Here is a 21,962-nt window from a genome sequence, read left to right as displayed (position 1 = left end):
GATCCAGGCACTGAGGAGATAGGGCTGAGATATCCTGATGGATGTGGTTGATTTTTTCTAGGAAATAAGTGGCCAGATCCTCACCGCTGAGGTTGGTGATGGGGGCCTGTACTTTAGGTTTCAGGAGAGAGTTTAAGGTTTCAAAAAGTCGTCTTGGGTTGTTGGATAGTGAGGTGATGAGGGTGGTGAAGTAGGATTGTTTATAGAGATGGACCTATACGCTTTATATCTACATATAACCATGAATGGCGCAATATGCGCACCATTTTACAAAAACACTGGCCCATCCTGGGGACAGATCCAGCCCTGAGGACCGCCCTGGGGCACTCCCCTTCCATGACGCCACGCCGTTCTAGGAATTTGAGCGACCTCTTAGTTCGGAGCCACTATGTGCCCACTCCCAAAAATTTCTTTGGGTCAAGTGGTCCGGTGTGTGGATCTTTTCAGTGTGGACATTGTCTGGCTTGCTCCAATGTCTTGCGTTGTTCCACCTTCAGCTCCTCGGACGGTACGAGGGAGTTTACAATTAGACAACGGATATCATGCGGCACGTCAAATGTCATCTATTACGCAACCTGTCCGTGCCCCAAAATCTATGTGGGCCTCACCACGAGAGAGCTGAGGGTGCGGACACGCGAACACGTGCGGGACATTGGCGCAGCCAGGTCCGCATCTGATCCCACTGAACTTAAAACCGTTCCCCGACACTTTTGGGCTCACCATAACTGCGATGCAGGATTGTTGAAAATTAGGGGGATCGATGCATTACATATGGGTATAAGGGGTGGGGACCACAAGAAAATCCTCAGGCAAATGGAGGTTAAATGGATTGTCCGATTGGACACCATGAGACCAAGAGGACTGAATGAGTCCTTAAGTTTTACCCCATTTTTATAATGTTCCATTTAACCCAATTAAACTTAATGGTTGCCCCTCCTTCTTGCTCCTCCTTCTTTTCTCGTATAACGCGACATTCCCTCTTCCTCCTTTCAGGTTTAGATTTTACCCTGAAACAATTATTGTGATACGGTTTCCTTTGTTTGCGGTTTCCGCATGACTCCATATTTCCCATGTCGTTCTGCAGTGGTTGTTTTTAATACTATTTTTCTTTTTATTCATATTGTTTTTAACTTATTGACATACTCTTTGCTTGTCATTTCCAGTTATCACTTTATGTGTCCCGGTTCGGCTCCAATTAGCCCTATATAGTGGATCCGATATTTTATTGTCTACAATCAAGGATACCTGCGGATTTCCCCACAGATCAGTCATCTTGCAACATGCTGTATATTTGAATATTTCGATTGTATGTTTTACTGTACTCTATTTGTAGTGATCTTGTATTTGATTATTATAACTATTACCTGGAACTTATACTTTATTGTACCGTTATATACACTAATGTGAGGGGTTCTCTGTATACTATTTACAGTGTGTAATATATATTAACTATGTATATACAGCGTGGTTGCCTCTAATTATATGGGGTGCATCTCTATACAACTTTGGTCCCTTGATGTAGACCTTTCGATTTATGACCACACACACTGTGTCCTATAATCCCTGTATGGCTGTGCACATCGCCGTGTGGCGTGTGGCTCCATGTTGCGGTCGGCGTCCTTTAACACAGTGCGCTCTGCTTCGGTTTTCCGACGCATGCGCAGTGTGTGGACGCCGTGCTGCAGCACAGGACCTGCAGACACCACGGCGCATGCGCCGCTTGTGCCATTTTTACCAGTGGACGCCGGTCATGTGACCGGGGTCATGGGCTATTTGAAGGCCCTACTGGGACTTCTGCACTTACTCTCCTCCTTGATAAAGCGGCGGGGGACGTCGCGAAACGCGCGTCGGAGGCCCCACTGCTGGACTCCCTCCTCCTCCCCTCCCTGGTTAGTTGCTCCTTGGTCTTTTTATATGGTCTTTCGACCCCAACCAGCATTGGGCTTATCTTTGATCCTCACTGTTAGCGGGCATTGGCATTAATATATTTGGTTACCGCTATCTAGGCGATTTACCCTATATTTGCTGGGGTGGTATCTTGATTTGGGATATGATCCAAGGTCCATGGTATATACTCACCGGGTTTTCCATCTGGGGGGGTGTGAGGTCGGTTCATGGGACATATTGTCCAAATTGTTCATGAGCACATCTTTTGCTATCCATTTTGTACTGCTGTTATATATTTAATAAAAATTTGTATTTTCTAGATGGAATTTTTTGCGTGCTCTTATGTTTCTCCTCCTATTAATTATATGTTTTGAGCTTACGCTTAGGGTGTTGGAGCTGGGTTGTCCCTTGTCTCCTTATCACCCTTTATTCATGGGACTTCTGTTGCCACAGATTCAAAACATGCTTGGAGTCCCTGATATAACTAGGCGATCGGTACGAAATTGGTTTTAACCTGTCATCTAACCACTCGCCAAGATGCTCAGTCAACGAGTTAATACCCGACACTATTGGACGTAGTGGGGGTGGAAAAATGGACTTATGTGTTTTGGGAAATGCATGAAACAATGGTGTTTGTATATAATCAGGCTGAAAAAAAATCACACTGCTTTTGATTAATAATCCCCAAAAAAACACCTTCTGATAATAAGAACTTTAAAAAGCCCCTAATTCGTTCTATAGGATCATGATTCAAATGCATATAGATGTTAGTATCTTCCAGCATCATGTAAATCTCTCGTTCATATAAACCCCTATCCAACACAACCACAGAACCCCCTTTGTCAGAATTTTTAATAATGATGTTAGGATTAACCTGTAGTTGTTTCAGTGAGTCTTGTTCAGCTTTAGAGAGATTAAAACTAGATTGTTTTGTTCTCTCAACATATGAAGTTCAGACTCAACAAAATACTGGAAATCATCCATACTGGGGGTCCGTGACTGTGTAGGATAGAACTGCGGGTTAGGAACTCTTGTAGAAAAATGTTTTCGTCCACCTTAAGCTCATTTTCTATACATGACTCCAAATTCATGACACTGATCTGTTCAGGAAAAGTAAGCAAATCATTAGAAAAAAACTTAGTCCCATTACAGCTAGGAGACTTGTTAAGACTTTCTTCATTATAATAATGTTTTTTAACAGTGATCTTACGGACAAATTTGTTAATATCCATCATGGTATGCAAAAGGTCAAAGTCCTTTTTAGGCACAAAATTCAGTCCTTTTTTTAAAAGTCTTATATCAGACTCCAGCAGAATGGTAGCCGAGAGATTCAAAACAGTATGTTCTTGTGAACAGTTATTTATTTGCTTTTCCGAGTCGGATATCTGTGAGTACATTTTCTTATGTTTGCATCCTGCCCGTCTGGTTCTTTTGGACTTCTTTGTGGCAGTCTGTTTTTTCAAGATTTATTGTTAATAAAAACCACCTCTACCTCCCTTTCTGACTCTGAGGTGTCAGAAAATCCTTCAGAGGAGATTGGTTCTATAGAACTGAAACTCACGCCGTTCAGCCGGCACAGTTGTATGAGTCGATTTAAGAATCGGTTTCGGTGATTTATTTCTTTTTTCTCTTTTATTCTCATGCCAGTTAAAAAAAATTTATTTTCATAATCACGAATATCCCTTTTAAATTTTTTCTGTTTCAACTGGGTGATTGAATCCTCAAGTTTACCCAAATTCTCATTGATGTTCTTTTTTAAAATGCGATAATTCTCCGTATCTTTATGATCTTGTATTGATATCTCCAGTTCTTGAATAGTCTTTTCAAGTGACTGCATTTTCTTGGTTTCATATTTTACAATCAATTCCATAAGTCTACTTGAGCACTGACTCAAGATAGAATCCCATTGTTCAAGAAAAGAATCATCCAGGTTCTGTGTAGGTCTTTTCCTAAGACCCCTTGGAATCATGTTCCTTTCTAGATATTGTTGGAGAGTATGGCTATCACACCAAAGTTTAAGGCATATGACCATATATTTTTCCAACTCCCTCATATTGTTCTTAAGATTAGAGGTATCATCTGGGATGAGAATTTCCTTATTGAAAAGTGCAGTCATTTTGCTGAGTCTGGTTGCATTGTTCACATTGAAAAAATCATCTGGTTCCTCATTAGTAATAGTAAAAGTTGACTCTGCCTCAACATTAGTATCCATGTTATATTATAATAGAAAACACAGTTCTCTTAAAAGGGAGCACGAAAAAAAGCTTGCAAAGTCCAAAAACGAATATATACAGCTCACCTTTTTTACTTGTCACGTTGGAGGCAGTTCTTTGATGAAGGTGCTAGGAAATGTCACAAGCTGACATAAATGAAAAGATCCAAATATTCCAGCACATCTTCTTACTTAAAAATAGAATCTTTATTGAGAAATCTTCATTAAAAATCCAAAAGCAGGATACAGGTTAAAAAACCATGGTAAAGGGGGGCGTGTCTTGGCCATGCAGGAGAGAGGAAGCTGAAAACAGAGGCTCCTGCTCTGGGCCACTTTGAGGCCATATAACAAGCAGCCGCTGCGCTGGAGAGAGACCCACATGTCACCTAAGAAGAGGGGAACACAGCCCACGCAGAACCCGGGCAGTGCAGCAGCTCCTTCTGCTGATATAACACGCTTTCTCCGCAGTGCGGGAAAGCAGGCTTCTGGACTGACCCCGGCCAAGATGGCGACCGCAGGCAGCGTGGGGACCGGCCCTGGCGCGCACATGAGAGGCCAGCGAAGACTGTGTCAGAGCAACTGCAGGGAGCACAGAGGCCCGATCAAAACCTAATTGAGACGGCAGCAGGTACCAACCCTATCCCAAACGCCACTCAGAGGGATGATACAGCACCTCTGCAGGGGGCTACAGCCTCCCAGATAGCTCTGGGTGTAAAGAATGGAGGAAGCCGGAGAGAGCATGGAGGGAAGGAAGATAAGGCAGCACAGCGGGGAGGGGAATCCCCATCAGGAGAGGACATTGAAACTGAAACCCAGAGTACAGGAACTAAGGACAGAGAGGGATCACCACAGGCTGAGTGGTATATACATAAGCCTGACACTTCTGGGCCCCCCTGTCCAGCGCCTTTGATCAATAACCAGCCATTAAATGCATATGCAAATTCTTGGACACCCCGTGAGGGAGATGAGGGGTTTGAGGCATGTACACTCCCCATGTCTATCAACGTTATGCAGCCTGCTGTTAGTATCCCTTTATCTGTAAGAAGAGATGCGCAAGCTCCCTCACAGAAATATATCCATACCCAACAAGTTCACTCTGGTACAGCAGATAGGGGTGGGCAACCTGAAGGAGTATGGGATGACTTCAAGGCCCGTATTGCCGCTATCCCTTCAAGGGAAGAATTTGAAAGTTTTATTAGTCGGCTGGAAGCCTCCTTTAAAGCTGAGACGGCGGCTATCAGAATTGAGATCCGCCACCTTAATGACAGGGTTACTGAATCTGAATCTGTCACTGACAACATTTCAAGGCGTATAGCCGCAGTGGAAAACCATGTTGTAGACCAGGCGTCTCATGCTGAACTTGCACTAGATCTCATGGAGGATTTGGAGAATAGAGATCGCAGAAATAATTTAAGAATCAGGGGGTTACCAGAGTCAATTCGGTCAGGAGACCTGGATACGAAATTAAGGGGCTTTTTGAACTCCATGCGTAATATGGAAGATGATACTCCTCTTGAGTTTGACCGAGCGCACAGATCCCTGGGCCCTCCACCACCAGAGGGAGCGAGACCGCGGGATGTTATTTGTCGGATCCACCATTATAAAGCAAAAAGACGAAATCTTCTCAAAAGCCAGACTGTGTGAGCCTCTGTCATTCCAGGGACATCCCATACAAATATTGGCAGACCTTTCTCGACGCACACTCCTGAAACGAAGAGCCCTAAGACCTGTCCTCGATACCCTGCGAGCTCACGAACTCTCCTACTCCTGGGGGTACCCCTTTCGTCTGCAGGTGAAGAAGGAGGGCCGACTCTTTGTGCTGTCTCATCCCAGAGACATCCCTGACTTTCTTGGCCAACTGGGCATCTCGTCTTCGGGGATCGCCGTCTCGGACTGGCCAAACACTCCAGGAGGCCCTGAGGGAGGATTGCCACCACAGGACCCGAACCGGCGGAGGAGGCAAAGAAGGGGCCCCCCGGAGACGTGACCAGAGAGATATGCTAAGGGGTCGTCTGGAGATGGATGAATAATTTATTATATGCTTTAGAGGGGTCTCTTCCTGTTCTCACAAGGTTTTATATGTGGGATATTGATATTGATGTTGGTTAATACTGTTTCAGAAAATCTTTCCCTTCTTTTTGGAATATCTTGCTGGAATTAATCACAAAGTTGTGTTGTGTTTCTCACTATATATGCTAAGCGGTTATATATGCTATGCTTACATCTAATGATATAGGATGGTACTAGTTACCACTATTCTAATTATAGAATCACAGTTGTTATATGTTAATAATTAGCAGGCCTCGGGGTCTAGGGTGGCTCTCTGTTGTTTGGAAAGGACACACTCCACTGGGGCATCCACACGCTGCAGGCAGGTGTGGAAATTAACATAGCCCACCTAAACTTAGAACTGCTTGAGTTCTCCTTATTTTGGTTGCATCGGTACAATACATATTTCTACTTTTGCAACCTCTTTCCTCTAATATCTTTGTTCTCTCTTTGACTTCCTCTCTTTATCTTACTAATCTCTTTTCTCTTTACCCTTCTTTCCCACCCCTACCTAACCCATCCGCACCACAGCACCATTGAAAGTATACAGCTTTATAAGAGTGACCTGAGAACCGTCTAAAACTCAACTGTATAACAATGAGCTCATTAACAATTTGTACCATGAATGTAAAAGGGTTTAATTTACCCCAAAAGAGATCTCAGATCCTATATGGATTACATAAACAAAGGGCCCACATAGCCTTAATTCAGGAGACACATTTCAAAACGGGCTCAGTTCCTACTTTGGTGAATAGGTATTATCCAACATGGATTCACAGCACCAACCCCGACTCTAGATCAAAAGGGGTATCTATAGGTATCCACAAGAACTTATCTCATGTAACCTTGCATTCCAAGGTCAACCCAGGTGGTAGATACATCTTTTTAAAAGAAAAAATTGGGGCCACAGTCTTAACAATTGTTAATTGGTATCTCCCAAATAGAAACCAGTCTGCCGTTTGCCGAACTCTCCTGCTTCAACTTGCCGATTTTGCAGAAGGAACGGTCATTATAGGTGGCGACTTTAACTTTGTCCTAGACCCCTCTGTGGATTCCTCCTCTGGAAAAGGTACTGACTCATGAAAAAAATTGCGCTCGGTTGGGTAGCTCCTCCACACTCTCCAGCTTGGGGACGTATGGCGAATATTGCATCCACAGGATAGGGACTACACGTATTTTTCTTCGGTTCATAACTCCTATAGTCGAATTGACTTTTTTTTAGTCAGTCATACGGCATTGGAATGGGGTCCCAGCATTAAAATTGGCGACATTTTCCTGTCAGACCATGCTCCCGTATTTCCATCTTTAGAGGTACCGGATCTGGCACGCAAAACATGGTCATGGAGGCTTAATGACCAGTTGTTAAGGGATAACTTCTGTCTCATGGAGTTAAAGAGGGATATTGACGATTTTGTGCATACCCACTCAGGCGACACTACACCACAACCAGTTAAATGGGAGGCGTTAAAATGTATATTAAGAGGCACCCTGGTAAAGCATGGGTCTCGTATTAAAAAAGATAGAGCAGAACAAATACGGGATCTATATACCCAGATCCATAAATTAGAGACGACACATAAACAGACGCTGTCACAGGTGGTTAAAACGGACCTTGTACAGAAACGAATGGAGCTCAAAAAACTGCTGGACCAAAAATATGCACAACAATTAGAGAAATCTAAGAATTATTTTTATATATTCGCCAACAAATGTGGACGCCCCCTTGCTCGCATGCTCCACCCCAGAACTGTACCCATATCCCTAAAATTAGAACGGGGAAGGATCAGATGACTCATAAGCCCTCCGAGATACTTGAAGTATTTAGGAATTATTACCATAACTTGTACAATATTAAAGGCAAATTTGTAGACATGAAACCAGATGAATTGATTAAGAAAGTTAGGGATTATGTATGGTCCACTGCACTTCCTACTTTATCAGAAGATATGATTATGACCTTAGAGGCGGACTTCACTGAGGAGGAACTAGTGGAGGCTATTAAAACAATGCCACTTTCAAAGTGTCCGGGGCCAGATGGCTTTACACCAGCTTTTTATAAAACCCTACGGGAGGTACTAACGCCTCACATGCTTAGCACCTCCAATTCTATGGAGGAAGGTGTGGACTTGACACCCCAGTCCCTAGAAGCTCACATTAGCATAATTCCCAAACCAGGAAAAGATCCAACCATGGCCCCCAATTATCGACCTATTTCCTTATTGAACGTGGACATGAAGATTTACTCAAAAGTTTTAGCGAACCGGTCGTCGCAGTTCCTTCCCTCTATCATCAATCTTGATCAAGTGGGCTTTGTTAAAAATAGAGAGGCCAGAGACAATACAATCAAAACATTACTTCTGATGCATAAAGCCAAAAACAGGAAATTACCGGTCTGCCTGTTGTCAGTCGATGCCGAAAAGGTATTTGACAGAGTTCATTGGGGCTTTATGAGGGAGGCACTGCGGCAGATCGGAATGGGTCCGCGATTCATGTCTAAAGTCTTTACTTTGTATTCAAAACCTTCTGCAAGAGTCAGGGTCAATGGGGTGTTATCAGACTCCTTCAGTATTGGTAACGGGACAAGGCAGGGGTGTCCACTATCCCCGCTCTTATATGTCATCGTAATGGAGCATCTAGCAAGCAGTGGCCATACGGAATAACAGTGATATACATGGTATTCAAATAGGAAAAACACAACATAAAACGGCACTATTTGCTGATGACTTATTAATGTATGTGTCCAGACCCCACACTTCCTTTCCAAGTATTTTGAGGGAATTTGAGAAATTTGGTGCCTTAAGCAATTTTAAAGTCAATTATTCAAAGTCAGAGGCCATGAACATATCTCTCTCCTCAGGAGAAGTACACCAGCTTAAAGCTAACTTCCCTTTTTGGTGGAAGGAGGATTTCATTAAATATCTAGGGATTTGTATCCCAACTGATTTGGCGAAGCTTAGCTCCTACAACCACTTTGCGCTACTTTCACAGGTAGAGGAGCAGTTGGCTTCCTATAAGTCATTAAAATTGTCATGGTGGGGGAGAATCATTGTAGTACGTATGGATATCCTTCCACGGTTCCTATACGTATTATAAACAGCCCCTGTTCATCTTCCTGGGAGCTTCTTTACAAAACTTAACGCAGTTATAACTAGGTTTGTGTGGGGTGGACTGAGACCAAGAATAAAATTGAAGATTTTTATGGCACCAAGGGGAAATGGAGGTGCGGGTTTGCCTGATTTTAAGACCTACTTCCGGGCTACAGCGTTTGTCCGACTGCTTGATTGGCAGTTCAGATCAAATGTTAAAAAATGGGTGGGGGTTGAGCAGGAGGGCTTGGGGATACCTTTGCATCACCTTCCCTGGATTGATCCAATAACTACTGGAAAGCTGGGAACAGAAGCGGAGATCACTTTAGCTACCTTAAGGACTTGGCATACATTCAGACGCACTTACATACCTAAGGGCACTCTTAGCCCATTAGCGCCTCTTTTTTGTAATCCTGACTTTCCACTGGGCATGAACAGGCAGGCGTTCCTGGGCTGGACGAGTGTGGAGGGGATCCGATTGGGACAGATACTATCAGATGGGAATATCCCAGCCCTTACCGAGCTTCGTCAGAGGGCGCCTTTCTTACAGGTGAACTGGCTTGAGTTTGCACAACTTAGATCGTTTCTTTCATCGGCAACTTATCCATGCAGAGTTCGCTCTACTCCTTGCTCGCTTTAAAGGTTGTTCCTTGCTAGCTCGCCGCCGGCACACGCAATATCCGTGCTCTATCAGAATATGATTTTAGAAACAAAAAAGGAAAAATTTTCTTATCAACTAGCTTGGGGGAGAGAGAGTTGGGTAGAGAATATACAGAGGAGGACTGGAAGAGGAGCTTCTTTTGTACTCACTTCATGTCATCCCCATGTGTAGCGCAGGAAAGAAATTATAAAGTCCTAACAAGGTGGTATTATTGTCCAAGCCAGCTTAGCAAAATTTCCTCTTCATATTCTGATAAGTGTTGGCGCTGCGACGCAGAGACAGGAACCATGCTACATATCTGGTGGGATTGCGGGAAGATACGCGGTTTCTGGGATAAAGTTTTCAGAAATTATACGTTGATTACAGGTATAACTATTGTGGGGACCCCTGAAGTGGCGCTACTGTCTATGCTCCCAGGTTCTCCGAACCACATTAAAAAAGACATCTTAAGGTTTTGCGTAGCCGCGGCTCGTGCAATTATCCCGAGGCTCTGGAAAACGACAGAACAACCATCTATACGAGATTGGTATGAGGATCTCTCTATGATCTTTCGCATGGAAGAGCTGGCAGCTGAATGCTTTAACACACAAGATAAGTTCAATGTGACTTGGTGTGAATGGATTGTATTCCGTAATTCCCCTAACTTCCAGAGGTTGTTCATTTGAAGCCACACAGGTTAAAAGGTGGTGTGGGATTTTCCCTTGCCCCGATCCCATCCCCACCCCCCCATCCACTCTCTATTTTCGTCCCCCCTTTCTCTTCCCCCTTCCCTTATTCCTCCAATTTTCTCTTTTCTCCTTCTTTCGTCAATTCTAACTTTTCTTATACCAACCTTTTTTTCTTCTTTTTCCTTCCTTTCTTATATATATTGTTTCTATACTATCAAATATAGGTAAGATAGGTATTTCTGGACCCGCTCGTCTAGATTACACGAGAAGTTCAATATTTATTCTATTCTATAGCTTACTAATAGCAAATATACTAGATATGCTTATCCATTTATGTGGTTCACAAAAACAAAAACGAATATATGGATACTAGTATTAATATTAATAGAAACACAGAAGGGTCATGTCAATATGAAAAAGAGGATCTTGAAGTGGTACGATGTAATGTAATGCTTCTTCTTTATACTTTTACTAGTTGTATATCATATTTCTTTAAATATGAACATTTAATGTTTGGCTTGTCTATACCCTTAAAGGTACTTATAGGGCTAACGGTACATATTGTATATGATTATTGTACCTTCTGTAATTTAAAATACAAAACTCAATAAATAAGAGATTTAACAAAAAAAAACCAAACATGGTAAAGACAGGCATTCACGCGTTTCAACTCAACAGAGTCTTACTCATAATGACCACATACTAAAAATTCCCAACCATGTATCCTACGCTAGGAACTGAAGACAAATCAGTATGCACCTGATGAATTAACTCAATGTGAACCGCAAATAAACTCAAAGGATCATATGATTGCAAAGAGTACTGTCAAACCATCTACATGTAAACGCAACCAACCTAAGTTTTTTTCTAATGATTTGCTTACTTTTCCTGAACAGATCAGTGTCATGAATTTGGAGTCATGTATAGCAAATGAGCTTAAGGTGGACGAAAATTTTTTTTCTACTAGAGTTCCTAACCCTCAGTTCTATCCTACACAATCACGGACCCTCAGTATGGATGATTTCCAGTATTTGGTTGAGTCTGAACTTCATATGTTGAGAGAACAAAAACAATCTAGTTTAAATCTCTCTAAAGCTGAACAAGACTCACTGAAAAAACTACAGGTTAATCCTAACATCATTATTAAAAATTCTGACAAAGGGGGTTCTGTGGTTGTGTTGGATAGGGGTTTATATGAACGAGAGATTTACATGATGCTGGAAGATACTAACATCTATATGCATTTGAATCATGATCCTACAGAACGAATTAGGGGCTTTTTAATGTCCTTATTATCAGAAGGTGTTTTTTTGGGAATTATTAATCAAAAGCAGTGTGATTTTTTTCTGCCTGATTATATACAAATACCATTGTTTCATGCATTTCCCAAAACACATAAGTCCATTTTTCCACCCCCACTACGTCCAATAGTGTCGGGTATTAACTCGTTGACTGAGCATCTTGGCGAGTGGTTAGATGACAGGTTAAAACCAATTTCGTACCGATTTCCTAGTTATATCAGGGACTCCAAGCATGTTTTGAATCTGGTACATAATCTTGAATGGTCTGAGAATTATCAATGGCTGACATGTGACATTGCATCCCTATATTCCTCAATTCCTCACAGTTTGGCTCTTATGGCTTTAAGAGACCAACTTGACAAATATTCTTGCTATACCCCAGATCACCAGGATTTTATCATCAGTGTTACAAATTTTCTTTTGAAAAATAATTATTTTATGTTTCTTAAGAAATTTTATTTACAGATTCAAGGTTGTGCAATGGGGGCCAAATTTATCCCCTCCCTGGCTATTATTTTTATGAATTGGTTTGAACAACAGTATATATATATAGTGATTTCAATCCTTTTTTGGATAGCATCTATATTTATACACATGACATTAATGATGTCCTGGTGATCTGGAGGGGTGACAAAATTGAAATTAGTGCATTTATTGCATATCTCAATAACAATCCTTGCAATATGACTTTCAGCTTTGAACAGAATCCACACACTATTTCCTTTTTAGATCTTCAACTCACGGCTAATTCCCATGAGAAAAATATCAGCTGTGGTCTATATAGGAAACCAGTGTGTAGAAATTCCCTCTTACATGCAGCAAGTAATCATCCGAAGCATATCATTAATAATATCCCTACTGGAGAATATATTAGAGCTAAACGCTGCTGTACAACAGAGGCTTTATATTCTGCTGAATGCCAAATTATTGATAAACGTTTTCTATGCAGAGGATATAAAAAACCAATATTGGAGAATGCCAAGAGAAAAAGTAATATGAGGAGTAGGGAGGATTATTTAAGGGATAGTGTACACACACAGAATTTAGATCTCTCTCTGGTTTCTGAAATAGTTTTTTCTACTACATATAGTAATCAATTTAACAAGATAATGGCAATTGTAAAGAAGTACCTTCCCATTTTAAATACTGACCCCACTACACAGAAAATTCTTTCAAAGGGTGTTAAATTTGTATCAAAACGCGGGGTTACTATCGGCAACTATCTTTCACCCAGTGATCACTCATCTAATAGGAATTTTCATAGGGAAGCCCAATCCACATGGCTTGCCACGCTGGGCTCGTATCGTTGTGGCCATAAAACATGTGGTGCCTGCAAATATATGGTCAATTCCAAAAATGTTTCTTCCTTGCTGACAAATAAGACCTATGATATAAACTTTCTTATGAATTGCAGTAGTACTAATCTGGTGTACCTCATTTGCTGCGAACAATGCCGTCTGCAGTACGTGGGATACACCACGCGTTCGCTCCGTAAACGTTTATCTGAGCATATTTATGATGCTCAAAATCGTACTACACGTACTCCCTCGGGTGCATCTCGACATTTTTTGCAAATGTATGGGGCTGATGTATCTAACTTAAAAGTTATGGCTATTGACAAACCAAATTTAAAATCCAGAGGAGGTAACATAATATATGAATTACGAAAATGAGAGGCGAGGTGGATTCTGTGTTTGCAGACAAGAACGCCTGGCGGTTTAAATTTGAAAAATGATCTGAGTTTTTTTATATTGAAGGGAAAAGGGGAATTGTATTGTAAATGCATGAGACTCATGCGGCTTTTTTTTTTTTTTGTGTGGCTTTTTTTGTGGGTTTTTTTGTGTTTTTTTTGTTTGGGTTTTTTTTTTGTATCTCATGCGTTTTCAATTCTATAATATATACTGGGTTGGTTGCCTTTACATGTAGATGGTTTGACGGTACTCTTTGCAATCATATGATCCTTTGAGTTTATTTGCGGTTCACTTTGAGTTAATTCATCAGGTGCATACTGATTTGTCTTCAGTTCCTAGCGTAGGATATATGGTTGGGAAATTTTAGTATATGGTCATTATGAGTAAGACTCTGTTGAGTTGAAATGCGTAAATGCCTGTCTTTACCATGGTTTTTTAACCTGTATCCTGCTTTTGGATTTTTAATGAAGATTTCTCAATAAAGATTCTATTTTGAAGTAAGAAGATGTGCTGGAATATTTGGATCTTTGCATTTATGTCAGCTTGTGACATTTCCTAGCACCTTCATCAAAGAACTGCCTCCAATGTGACAAGTAAAAAAGGTGAGCTGTATATATTCGTTTTTGGTCTCATCATCGTACGCCTGCTCCAGGTGTACGATGATGAGAGTACTCTCATCAGCTGATGCCTGTGACCAGTGGTAACCTTTTTACCACCAGTCAAAGCTGCTGGCTCACACACTGTCATCTGTATGACAGAGTGGGAACCACAGCATTCTGACCGGCGGTAACAAACTTAGAGCTGGTGTTTCTCGCTGTGTCACACAGATGACAGTGTGGGAAAAGCCGGGTGTTCGGGCCGCCTATTCATTTGAATGGGGTCCAGGTACCGTTCTGGTACTCAAACCAAACTTTTTTAAAATGTTCGGCTGAACCCGACAGAACCAAACATCCACGGGTCTGCCCATCATTAACTCTTTCTGACATTAGACGAAAAGATCCGTCCATATGACCTGGCACAATGTGACCATGGATAGATCATTACGTCTACACAATCGGCCGCGCTCAAGGGGAGTGCGCAGCCGATCGCGGCTGGGTGTCACCTGATTCTCACAGCTGACACCTGGCACTAAGTGCCAGGAGCGACCGCTTCCAGCACTTAAAACCCCCAGAATACTGCGATCAAACAAGATCGCAGCATTCCAGAAGCCGGCACAGAGGCTGACAGCCCCTCTGCCTTTGAATCGGAGACCCCGCGGCATGACACGGGGTCTCGATCGTTGCCATGGTGAGCGGATGTCGTCAAGACAACATCCGGCTCACCATAGCTAGTAAACTTGCTGATCATGCGCAGTCTCACTGTGTTAGTGTGGCGCCCCTGAGGGTTCAGTCACCACAGAGGTACTGCACCTCCTCCTGAAGTGTAGTATCCCACTTCCAAGGTAAGATGGAACACCTGACCAGACTCCACCACTCACATCCAGCACAAACACAGTAGTGTAGCAGAGCAACCTTTGTGGCTCCCTGCTTGGAACACGAAGAGTGCTGGGAGGTGGGTGGAGCTGAGACTGCACAAGAGGGCGGGAGAATGTTAGGAAAAGGTCAGTTGGTGAGAGAAGATCTCCAGAGAGGGATGGAGTGAAGGAGGTGCTGCAGCAGACTTCAGTGACCTGGAGCCGCTGGCACGGGAAAGAGCAATAGAAAGCCTGATTCTTCAGAAGGAAGAAAGATTAGTGCGGAACGTAAGAAGAAGAGAACTAAGGATTAGGGTCAGAGCAGAGCCTTTCCTCAAGTTTGGAGCGCATGGCCAGGGTCCGGTCCCCGAGGCTGTTTGTGAAACTAATGTTCCAGCAGCAAACACCGGAGGAATAGGAGCTGTGACCACTCTATTCCCACAAAAGACTCGAAGACACGGTGACAACCTAAGTGTGAGCCGGGACATGACGGATGGAGTCCCCGAAGCAGGCTACAGTCACTTGTCATGCGAGTGGAGTTTGAGTAACAACAAGCAGGAGGAACTTGAGTGTAACTCAGTACTGCAAGTACCTCAGATAAGCGCTAGAAAGGAGACGTTCAGAACAGGCACACGAAAGGGAGTGCTGGAAAGGTTAATTCCATCTGCCGGGGAGTTGGCTGAGCCCCTGATCTGGAGACCGCAGCATTGAAGGGGGCACCTTTCTGTGCCAAGAACGTGACTAAAAGAACTGGAACTGCACTCAGCTGTCTCTTTGCCTTCTTCCTGCGCCAACCCACTCAGCACTGCTACATCTCTGTGCCTAACACTGCACCATCTACCTCAACACCTATTGCTACTGCCCTGGGACTACAGCTCCACCTGTGTGGAGCTTCAACATCATTGCTGCACCACACCATCTGTCCCAGAGAAGCAACCCTGCAGCGCTGGTCAAACTGACCAGAAACCACAGGTGGTGTCACGAATCATCTTAATAACTTTATCCCCATCACTCTACCCCTTTTACATTGACCGCCTGAGGCCACGGGCCGGGTCACTGCCACTGTGACACCTCCCATTGAAAGCAACGGGCCCGGCACCGAGTACCCCACGGCCTCTGGGGGCGAGTCATTAGTGCAGCGCTGACATAGTCCCATAGTGGGACTAAGTAAAAAGTTAGGAAAAAGTAAAAAAAGAAAAATTAAATAATTGTAAAAATATAAAAAAAAAGTAAAAAAATCAATATATATTCTATTAATAAATAAATATTTGAATGAAAAAAAAAATCTATACGATAACAGTACACCTATTTGAAATCACCGTGTACGCAATGACCCGACCTATAAATCTGTCCCACTGGTTAACCCCTTTAGTGAACACTATAAAAAAAGGGAAAAAAACCCAATGCTTTATCATCATACCGCCGAACAAAAAGTGGAATAACATGCGATCAAAAAGACGGATATAAATATCCATGGTACCGCTGAAAACGTCATCATGTCCCGCAAAAAAAGAGCCACCATACAGCATTATCAGCGAAAAAATAAAAAAGTAATAGCTGTCAGAAGAGATGCAAAAACAATTATTTTTTCTATAAAACAGTTTTTATTATATAAAAGCGCCAAAACATAAAAAAATATAAATGAGGTATCGCTGTAATCGGACTGACCCGAAGAATAAAACTGCTTTATCAATTTTACCACACATGGAACGGAATAAACACCCCCCCCCCCAAAAGAAAAAAAAAAGAAATTCATGAATTGCTTATTCTGTCTCCCAAAAATCGGAATAGAAGGTGATCAAAAAATGTCATGTGCCCGAAAATGGTACCAATAAAAACAACAACTCGTCCCACAATTATAGCTCTCAAAATGTGGTGATGCAAAAACTATTTTTTGAAATAAAAAGCGTCTTTTAGTGTGTGACAGATGCCAAACATAAAAACCCGCTAAGGCCTCTTTCACACATCCTGATATTTCTGGTACCGGAGATGACAATGTCACTCATTAAGTCCATGCCTCAGAGACTGCAAGCTGTTATAAAAGCCAGAGGTGGTGCAACAAAATACTAGTGATGTGTTGGAGTGTTTTTTTGTTTTGTTTTTCATGATTCCATAATATTTTCCCCTATGCTTGGTTTAAAAAAGTAACCATTACGGACTACCACATTTTTTGTTCTTGATTTCTTTTAGTGTTTCTTAAAGCCAGAAAGTTGCCATTTGAAATTACTTTAGTTTTGTGCCATGTCTGTGATCTGCTTTTTTTTCTACAAAATTAAACAACTGAATGAACATCCTCTAAGGCCGGTGATTCTACAATTTTTGCCAGTGGTTGTTTTATTCAAGCATGCCGAAGACACTCAGTTAGCACTCGAGCATGCTCAGATCACTAGTCTTTGTGTCAGCTGCAGGGCCGCCATCAGGGCGTGACAGCCCGTACTGCTGTATGGGGCCCGGTGAACAGCAGTACAGAAGGGGGCCCGCAGATCAGGGGCCCGGCTCCTGTGCTTCCAGTCATCGGGCCCCAAGTGCTGTTCGTCCTCGGGCGACGGGCAGGCCCCAAGTGTGTGCTGCGGCCGGGTCCCAAGTGTGCGCTGCGGCCGGGCCAGCAGCGCACACATCAGCAGAGCCGCCACAGTGGCCAACATCCGAAAGCTACAGAAGTGCTGAAGGACCTGTGGTGACGTCATCATTATCACAGGCCTTCAACATTGATCAGCTCTGCCCCCTGATCACATGACGATGACGTCACAACAGGTCCTTTCAGCTCACACAGCAGCAGCTCTATCTTCACCGCAGGAGCACGGTCAGGTAAGAAGAAAGTTTTTATTTTATTTTATTATTGAAAGGGGCAATATGTTTCCCTGGCAGAATGGAGACATGGGGCAGGATTGGAGACACACAGGGGCAAATATGTAGACACGGGGGCAGAATACAAGACATGGGGGCAGAATGCGAGACACGGGGGCAGAATGCGAGACACGGGGGCAGAATGCGAGACATTATAGGTCACTATGTGGTGGTAATATGTGGACTGGACATGGTGCGGTGGTATTTGTCCCTTTGGATGTGATATTATTGGTCATTTAAAAAATTTAAAATAAATAAAAACATACCTAAATCGTATTGGATATTTTAGCAAATGTTTCATAGGTTAGAGTAGAGTAGGGCCCAGCCAAAAGAGTCTACTTTGTCGTGGTGGCAGATTTAAAAAAATCTTTTGGCCAAAAAAGAGCTGCTGGCTATGTGTGTGATCTGGAGATGGGAACTGTTAATGTGTGATTGGTGAGAAGTGGAGCTTTTCCAAGAGAGAGCGGTGGGGCTGTGGACAGTTTGAAGGGTAGAGGGCGGGGCTGTGGACAGTTCGAGGGGTGGAGCCTGGGCGGCGTCTCAAAGGGGCCCCGAAAATTTTGCCAGTATGGGGCCCCGAAATTCCTAGTGGCAGCCTTGGTTAGCTGCTGTGATAACACAACTGTATCATCCAGATTAGCTGCTGTAACATCACAAGACAATGACACGAGACCTCGCACAATCAGTGACGTCAGTTCTTGTTCTGGGTCAGCTCGATAATATGAATGACAATGACTAACACTACAATGTTGAACATTATACTAGTACCACAGAAGAGAATGATGGCCATTCAATAACATCTCTTTGATCTTCTCCTCCAAAAACTGGAGTGGATTTTCTGGACACATAGCACACAGTCCACATAGTAGTGCCTGGGGGAAAAAAATAAAAATATGTAGATTATTTAGTATGAGGGTGAGTCAAAAATATTCCACAATCCAGTTATACTAAAAGTTCTGCTGGCAATCACTGCGATGCAGGTTTGAACATCTTACGTCAGTGCATTTGTGACTGCAGTGCGAGAAACAATGGCTGCCCCACTTCTGAATTTGCACGAAAGAAGAGCAGCATGTAGTAATTTGTTTTTTTTTGTGATGAGAGGGTGTGTCTGGTGCTGATATTTATCAAAGAAGCACACTATGGAGAAAGTGTTTTATCGGGAAGACCTCTGTATGAATGGTGAAAGTTCAAGGTTACACATCTGTTAACCATAAAGAAGGCGACGGACGCCCGTCCACCACTGAGTGTGCACGTGAACTGAATCTCTTGGATACACGAGCGGCAGCAGATTATGTCCCCTGAAAGAAGCCCTATGACGGAGAAGATTCATGTCTGGTGAAGAGGTGAAGACAGCGTGGTCAGCAAAGCGGACTAAAATGTTTGTTGTTTTATTTTTTAATTGAGGGAATGCAAAAGCTTGTTGATTATTGGACAAAATGTATTGAAGAGCATGGAGAGGTCAAACAATTATATATTTGTTTTATATGAAAGTTGATTAAAATCGAATCTACAGCCAAAGGGCAGAATTTTTTTTTACACCCTCATATTATGTAAAATATTTGAAATAATGATTCCAGTGTTTTCATAACATAATTTGAACGCTCGTTCTTTACATCATTGTAACCAGTCCATGTCCCCCTCAATAATTCACCAAGTTACCTTTGTTTTTATAAAAATTTCTATAATTATAGATTTTTTTATATTTTTTATAACTGATTTTGTATTGAATTTTCAAAAATAAAATTATAGAATAACATAAAATGTAAGATAGTAGCATTTAGTACGACACAACGTCATTTAATCGATAACCAACAATAAAGAGCTCACATCTTGCAAATACATAGTGACAGCACAGGACGACAACAGAATTTACTGTGCTTAAGTGCCTTTTGTTGTGTCCCACAAATGGGAACAACCTATAATGTATATTTCTCTGAGTTTAGTTTTTCCTCCAATCAGCAAACTCCCTGTCACTGCTAGGTAGAATTAGACTGTGTGAAGATTGTTCCTATGTCCCTCCCATAGTTGGACTTTGTATTAGGTTGCTCCTCCCTTCTTCTTCAGTTTAGTCTACAGCTGCCATTACTCATGACTCGAGTACTCCCCTGTACAGATTACTCCTTTTTACCTACTGTCCATTGTAAACTAATATAAGATTTTGGATGAAAACAGCATCGTTTCTCCTGGTCTTTCTACAGTTGCATTGCTGGTGGAGTTAAAGCTATCTGCTTACACCTGGTGGTTTGAGTACGAGTTATACAATTATCTAAGAAGCTGATAATTAGAACACTTGGGATTTGCAGCCATCAGGGAGAGGCAGATTACCTTTCCTGATTGGAAGTGGAAGTCCTGGCTGTCATATGTTTCACCAGGAACAATGACAGATATTATCACCTCCTACCTCCTCCATCTCAAAAATATTTCCAGAATCTGTCTTTTTCTCAACTCTGAATCTACTAAACGTCTGATTATCCATCACACTCTGAACTTTTAGACGGAACTTTTAAAGAAAGTTTCCAGCCTGCAATAACTCACAATGCCACCTCACCACCAGCGGAGCAACCAGAAATCCCCAACCTACCGTCTCCTTCCCCATTACCCTGTAAGCCCACAAGGGCAGGGCCCTCTCCCTCTGTACCCATCTGCCCATGTTAGTTTGCTCTCTGTAATTTCTATTTGTGTCCTGTATATAACCCCTCCTCATGTACAGCACTATGGAGTCCATGATGCGCTAACAGTAAATAATAATATTTAATAATATTACACTGCAGACTGATGGGTCAGTAACATTTCATCTGGGGTGTTCTCTACAGTGGATGTTCCATCTGGAAGTTCTGCAGCTCTTACAGTAACGGCATTGAGGATGAGATTACAACAAATCTCATCCACACTTAGTACATGGACCAGTAATTGCACACTTGAAATCAGAGCTAACAATCAATGCTACTGTGTGGTGGGAGCACGCTCACAGGAGTGTAAGGCCGGAGTCACACTAGAGAGAAATACGGACGAGTGCTATGTGAGAAAAAAAAAAATCGCATAGCACTCGGACCAATGTTAATCTATGGTGCAGCTCGCATCATCCGTTGTTTTTCTCACCCGTATTATACGTGCGGATGAAATCGCAACAAGCTGCAATTTTCACCGTATTACGCCCGAGACTCGCCAATCCAAGTCTATGGGTGCGAGAAAAAACGGATTACACACGGACCATGCGTGTGACTTGCGAGAAATACGCACCGGTGTCCTTTAGAAAAGCCGGCAATTCAGTGTGCTATACTGTAAAATCACACTGACAGGTTACAATAGAATAGATAGAATACATGTATACACATAGTATAGGTATATAGCATGGGCGGACATACCGCCGGTTCAACCGGTGCAACTGCACCGGGGCCCAGAGGCTCCAAAGGGCCCCTGCAGGGCGGCCAATAATGAGGGCAATCTGGCCTGTTTCTCCGGGCCCGAGGCTCTGGGGGGGCCCTGGCCAGATTACCCACATATGCGGCAGGCAGGGAGTGATTCCAGCAGTTCCGCTGCCTACAAGAGAAAATAGCAGCGGAGCGGAGCTGCAGGGATCCGTCCTGCTTCCTACCCGGCGCCCGCCCTTCCTGTCTCTGACACAGACAGCAGCGCCGCTGGATGATGTCGCTATGCCAGAGTGCTGTGTGTGTATTTTTTTTTGTTTGTATGTGTGTTGTGTGTGTAGAGATGAGTGGTGGTGGTGGTGTGTGTGCATGCGTAGCGCTGCAGGGGAACGTGCAGAGAGGTGAATGGTGCTGTGTGTGTAGGTGGAGGAGAAGGCAATGATTGGGGTGATGGAGAAAGCAATAATGGGGGTGATGCAGAAAGCAATGATGGGGGTGATGGGAAGAAGGCAATGATAGGGGTGATGGGAAGAAGGCAATGATGGGGGTGATGGGGTATTATTTCTCAAAAAAACACCTCCACAGCCCATGGTAATCCACATCGATGTCTCACATCAATCCCCGACTCTGTTACATCCAGAGGCTGTGATGAGAGGTGACATCAGTAAGGTTACCGCAGTTCACAGCTGGCTGCTCACACGCTGTCATCTACGGATCACACAGAGGTTACCGTGAGAAT

General features: G+C 42.9%; 1 protein-coding gene across 1 annotated transcript in view; it reads right to left on the bottom strand.

Annotated features, from left to right (window-relative positions):
• The window catches only part of FBXL13 (F-box and leucine rich repeat protein 13), a 396,865-nt gene that overhangs the window by 371,949 nt on the left and 2,954 nt on the right, over nucleotides 1-21,962 (bottom strand). The window contains exon 2 of the mRNA XM_073573638.1: nucleotides 18,624-18,727. Within this exon, the coding sequence (XP_073429739.1) occupies nucleotides 18,624-18,727 (104 nt within the window). The remainder of the gene's footprint in view (nucleotides 1-18,623; nucleotides 18,728-21,962) is intronic.

The sequence above is a fragment of the Dendrobates tinctorius genome, unplaced genomic scaffold (assembly GCF_039654945.1).
Source record: "Dendrobates tinctorius isolate UK_male_01 unplaced genomic scaffold, ASM3965494v1 ptg000035l, whole genome shotgun sequence".
Taxonomy (NCBI): domain Eukaryota; kingdom Metazoa; phylum Chordata; class Amphibia; order Anura; family Dendrobatidae; genus Dendrobates; species Dendrobates tinctorius.
Note: the sequence above shows the minus strand (reverse complement) of the source record. Positions and strands in the feature narration are given on the sequence as shown.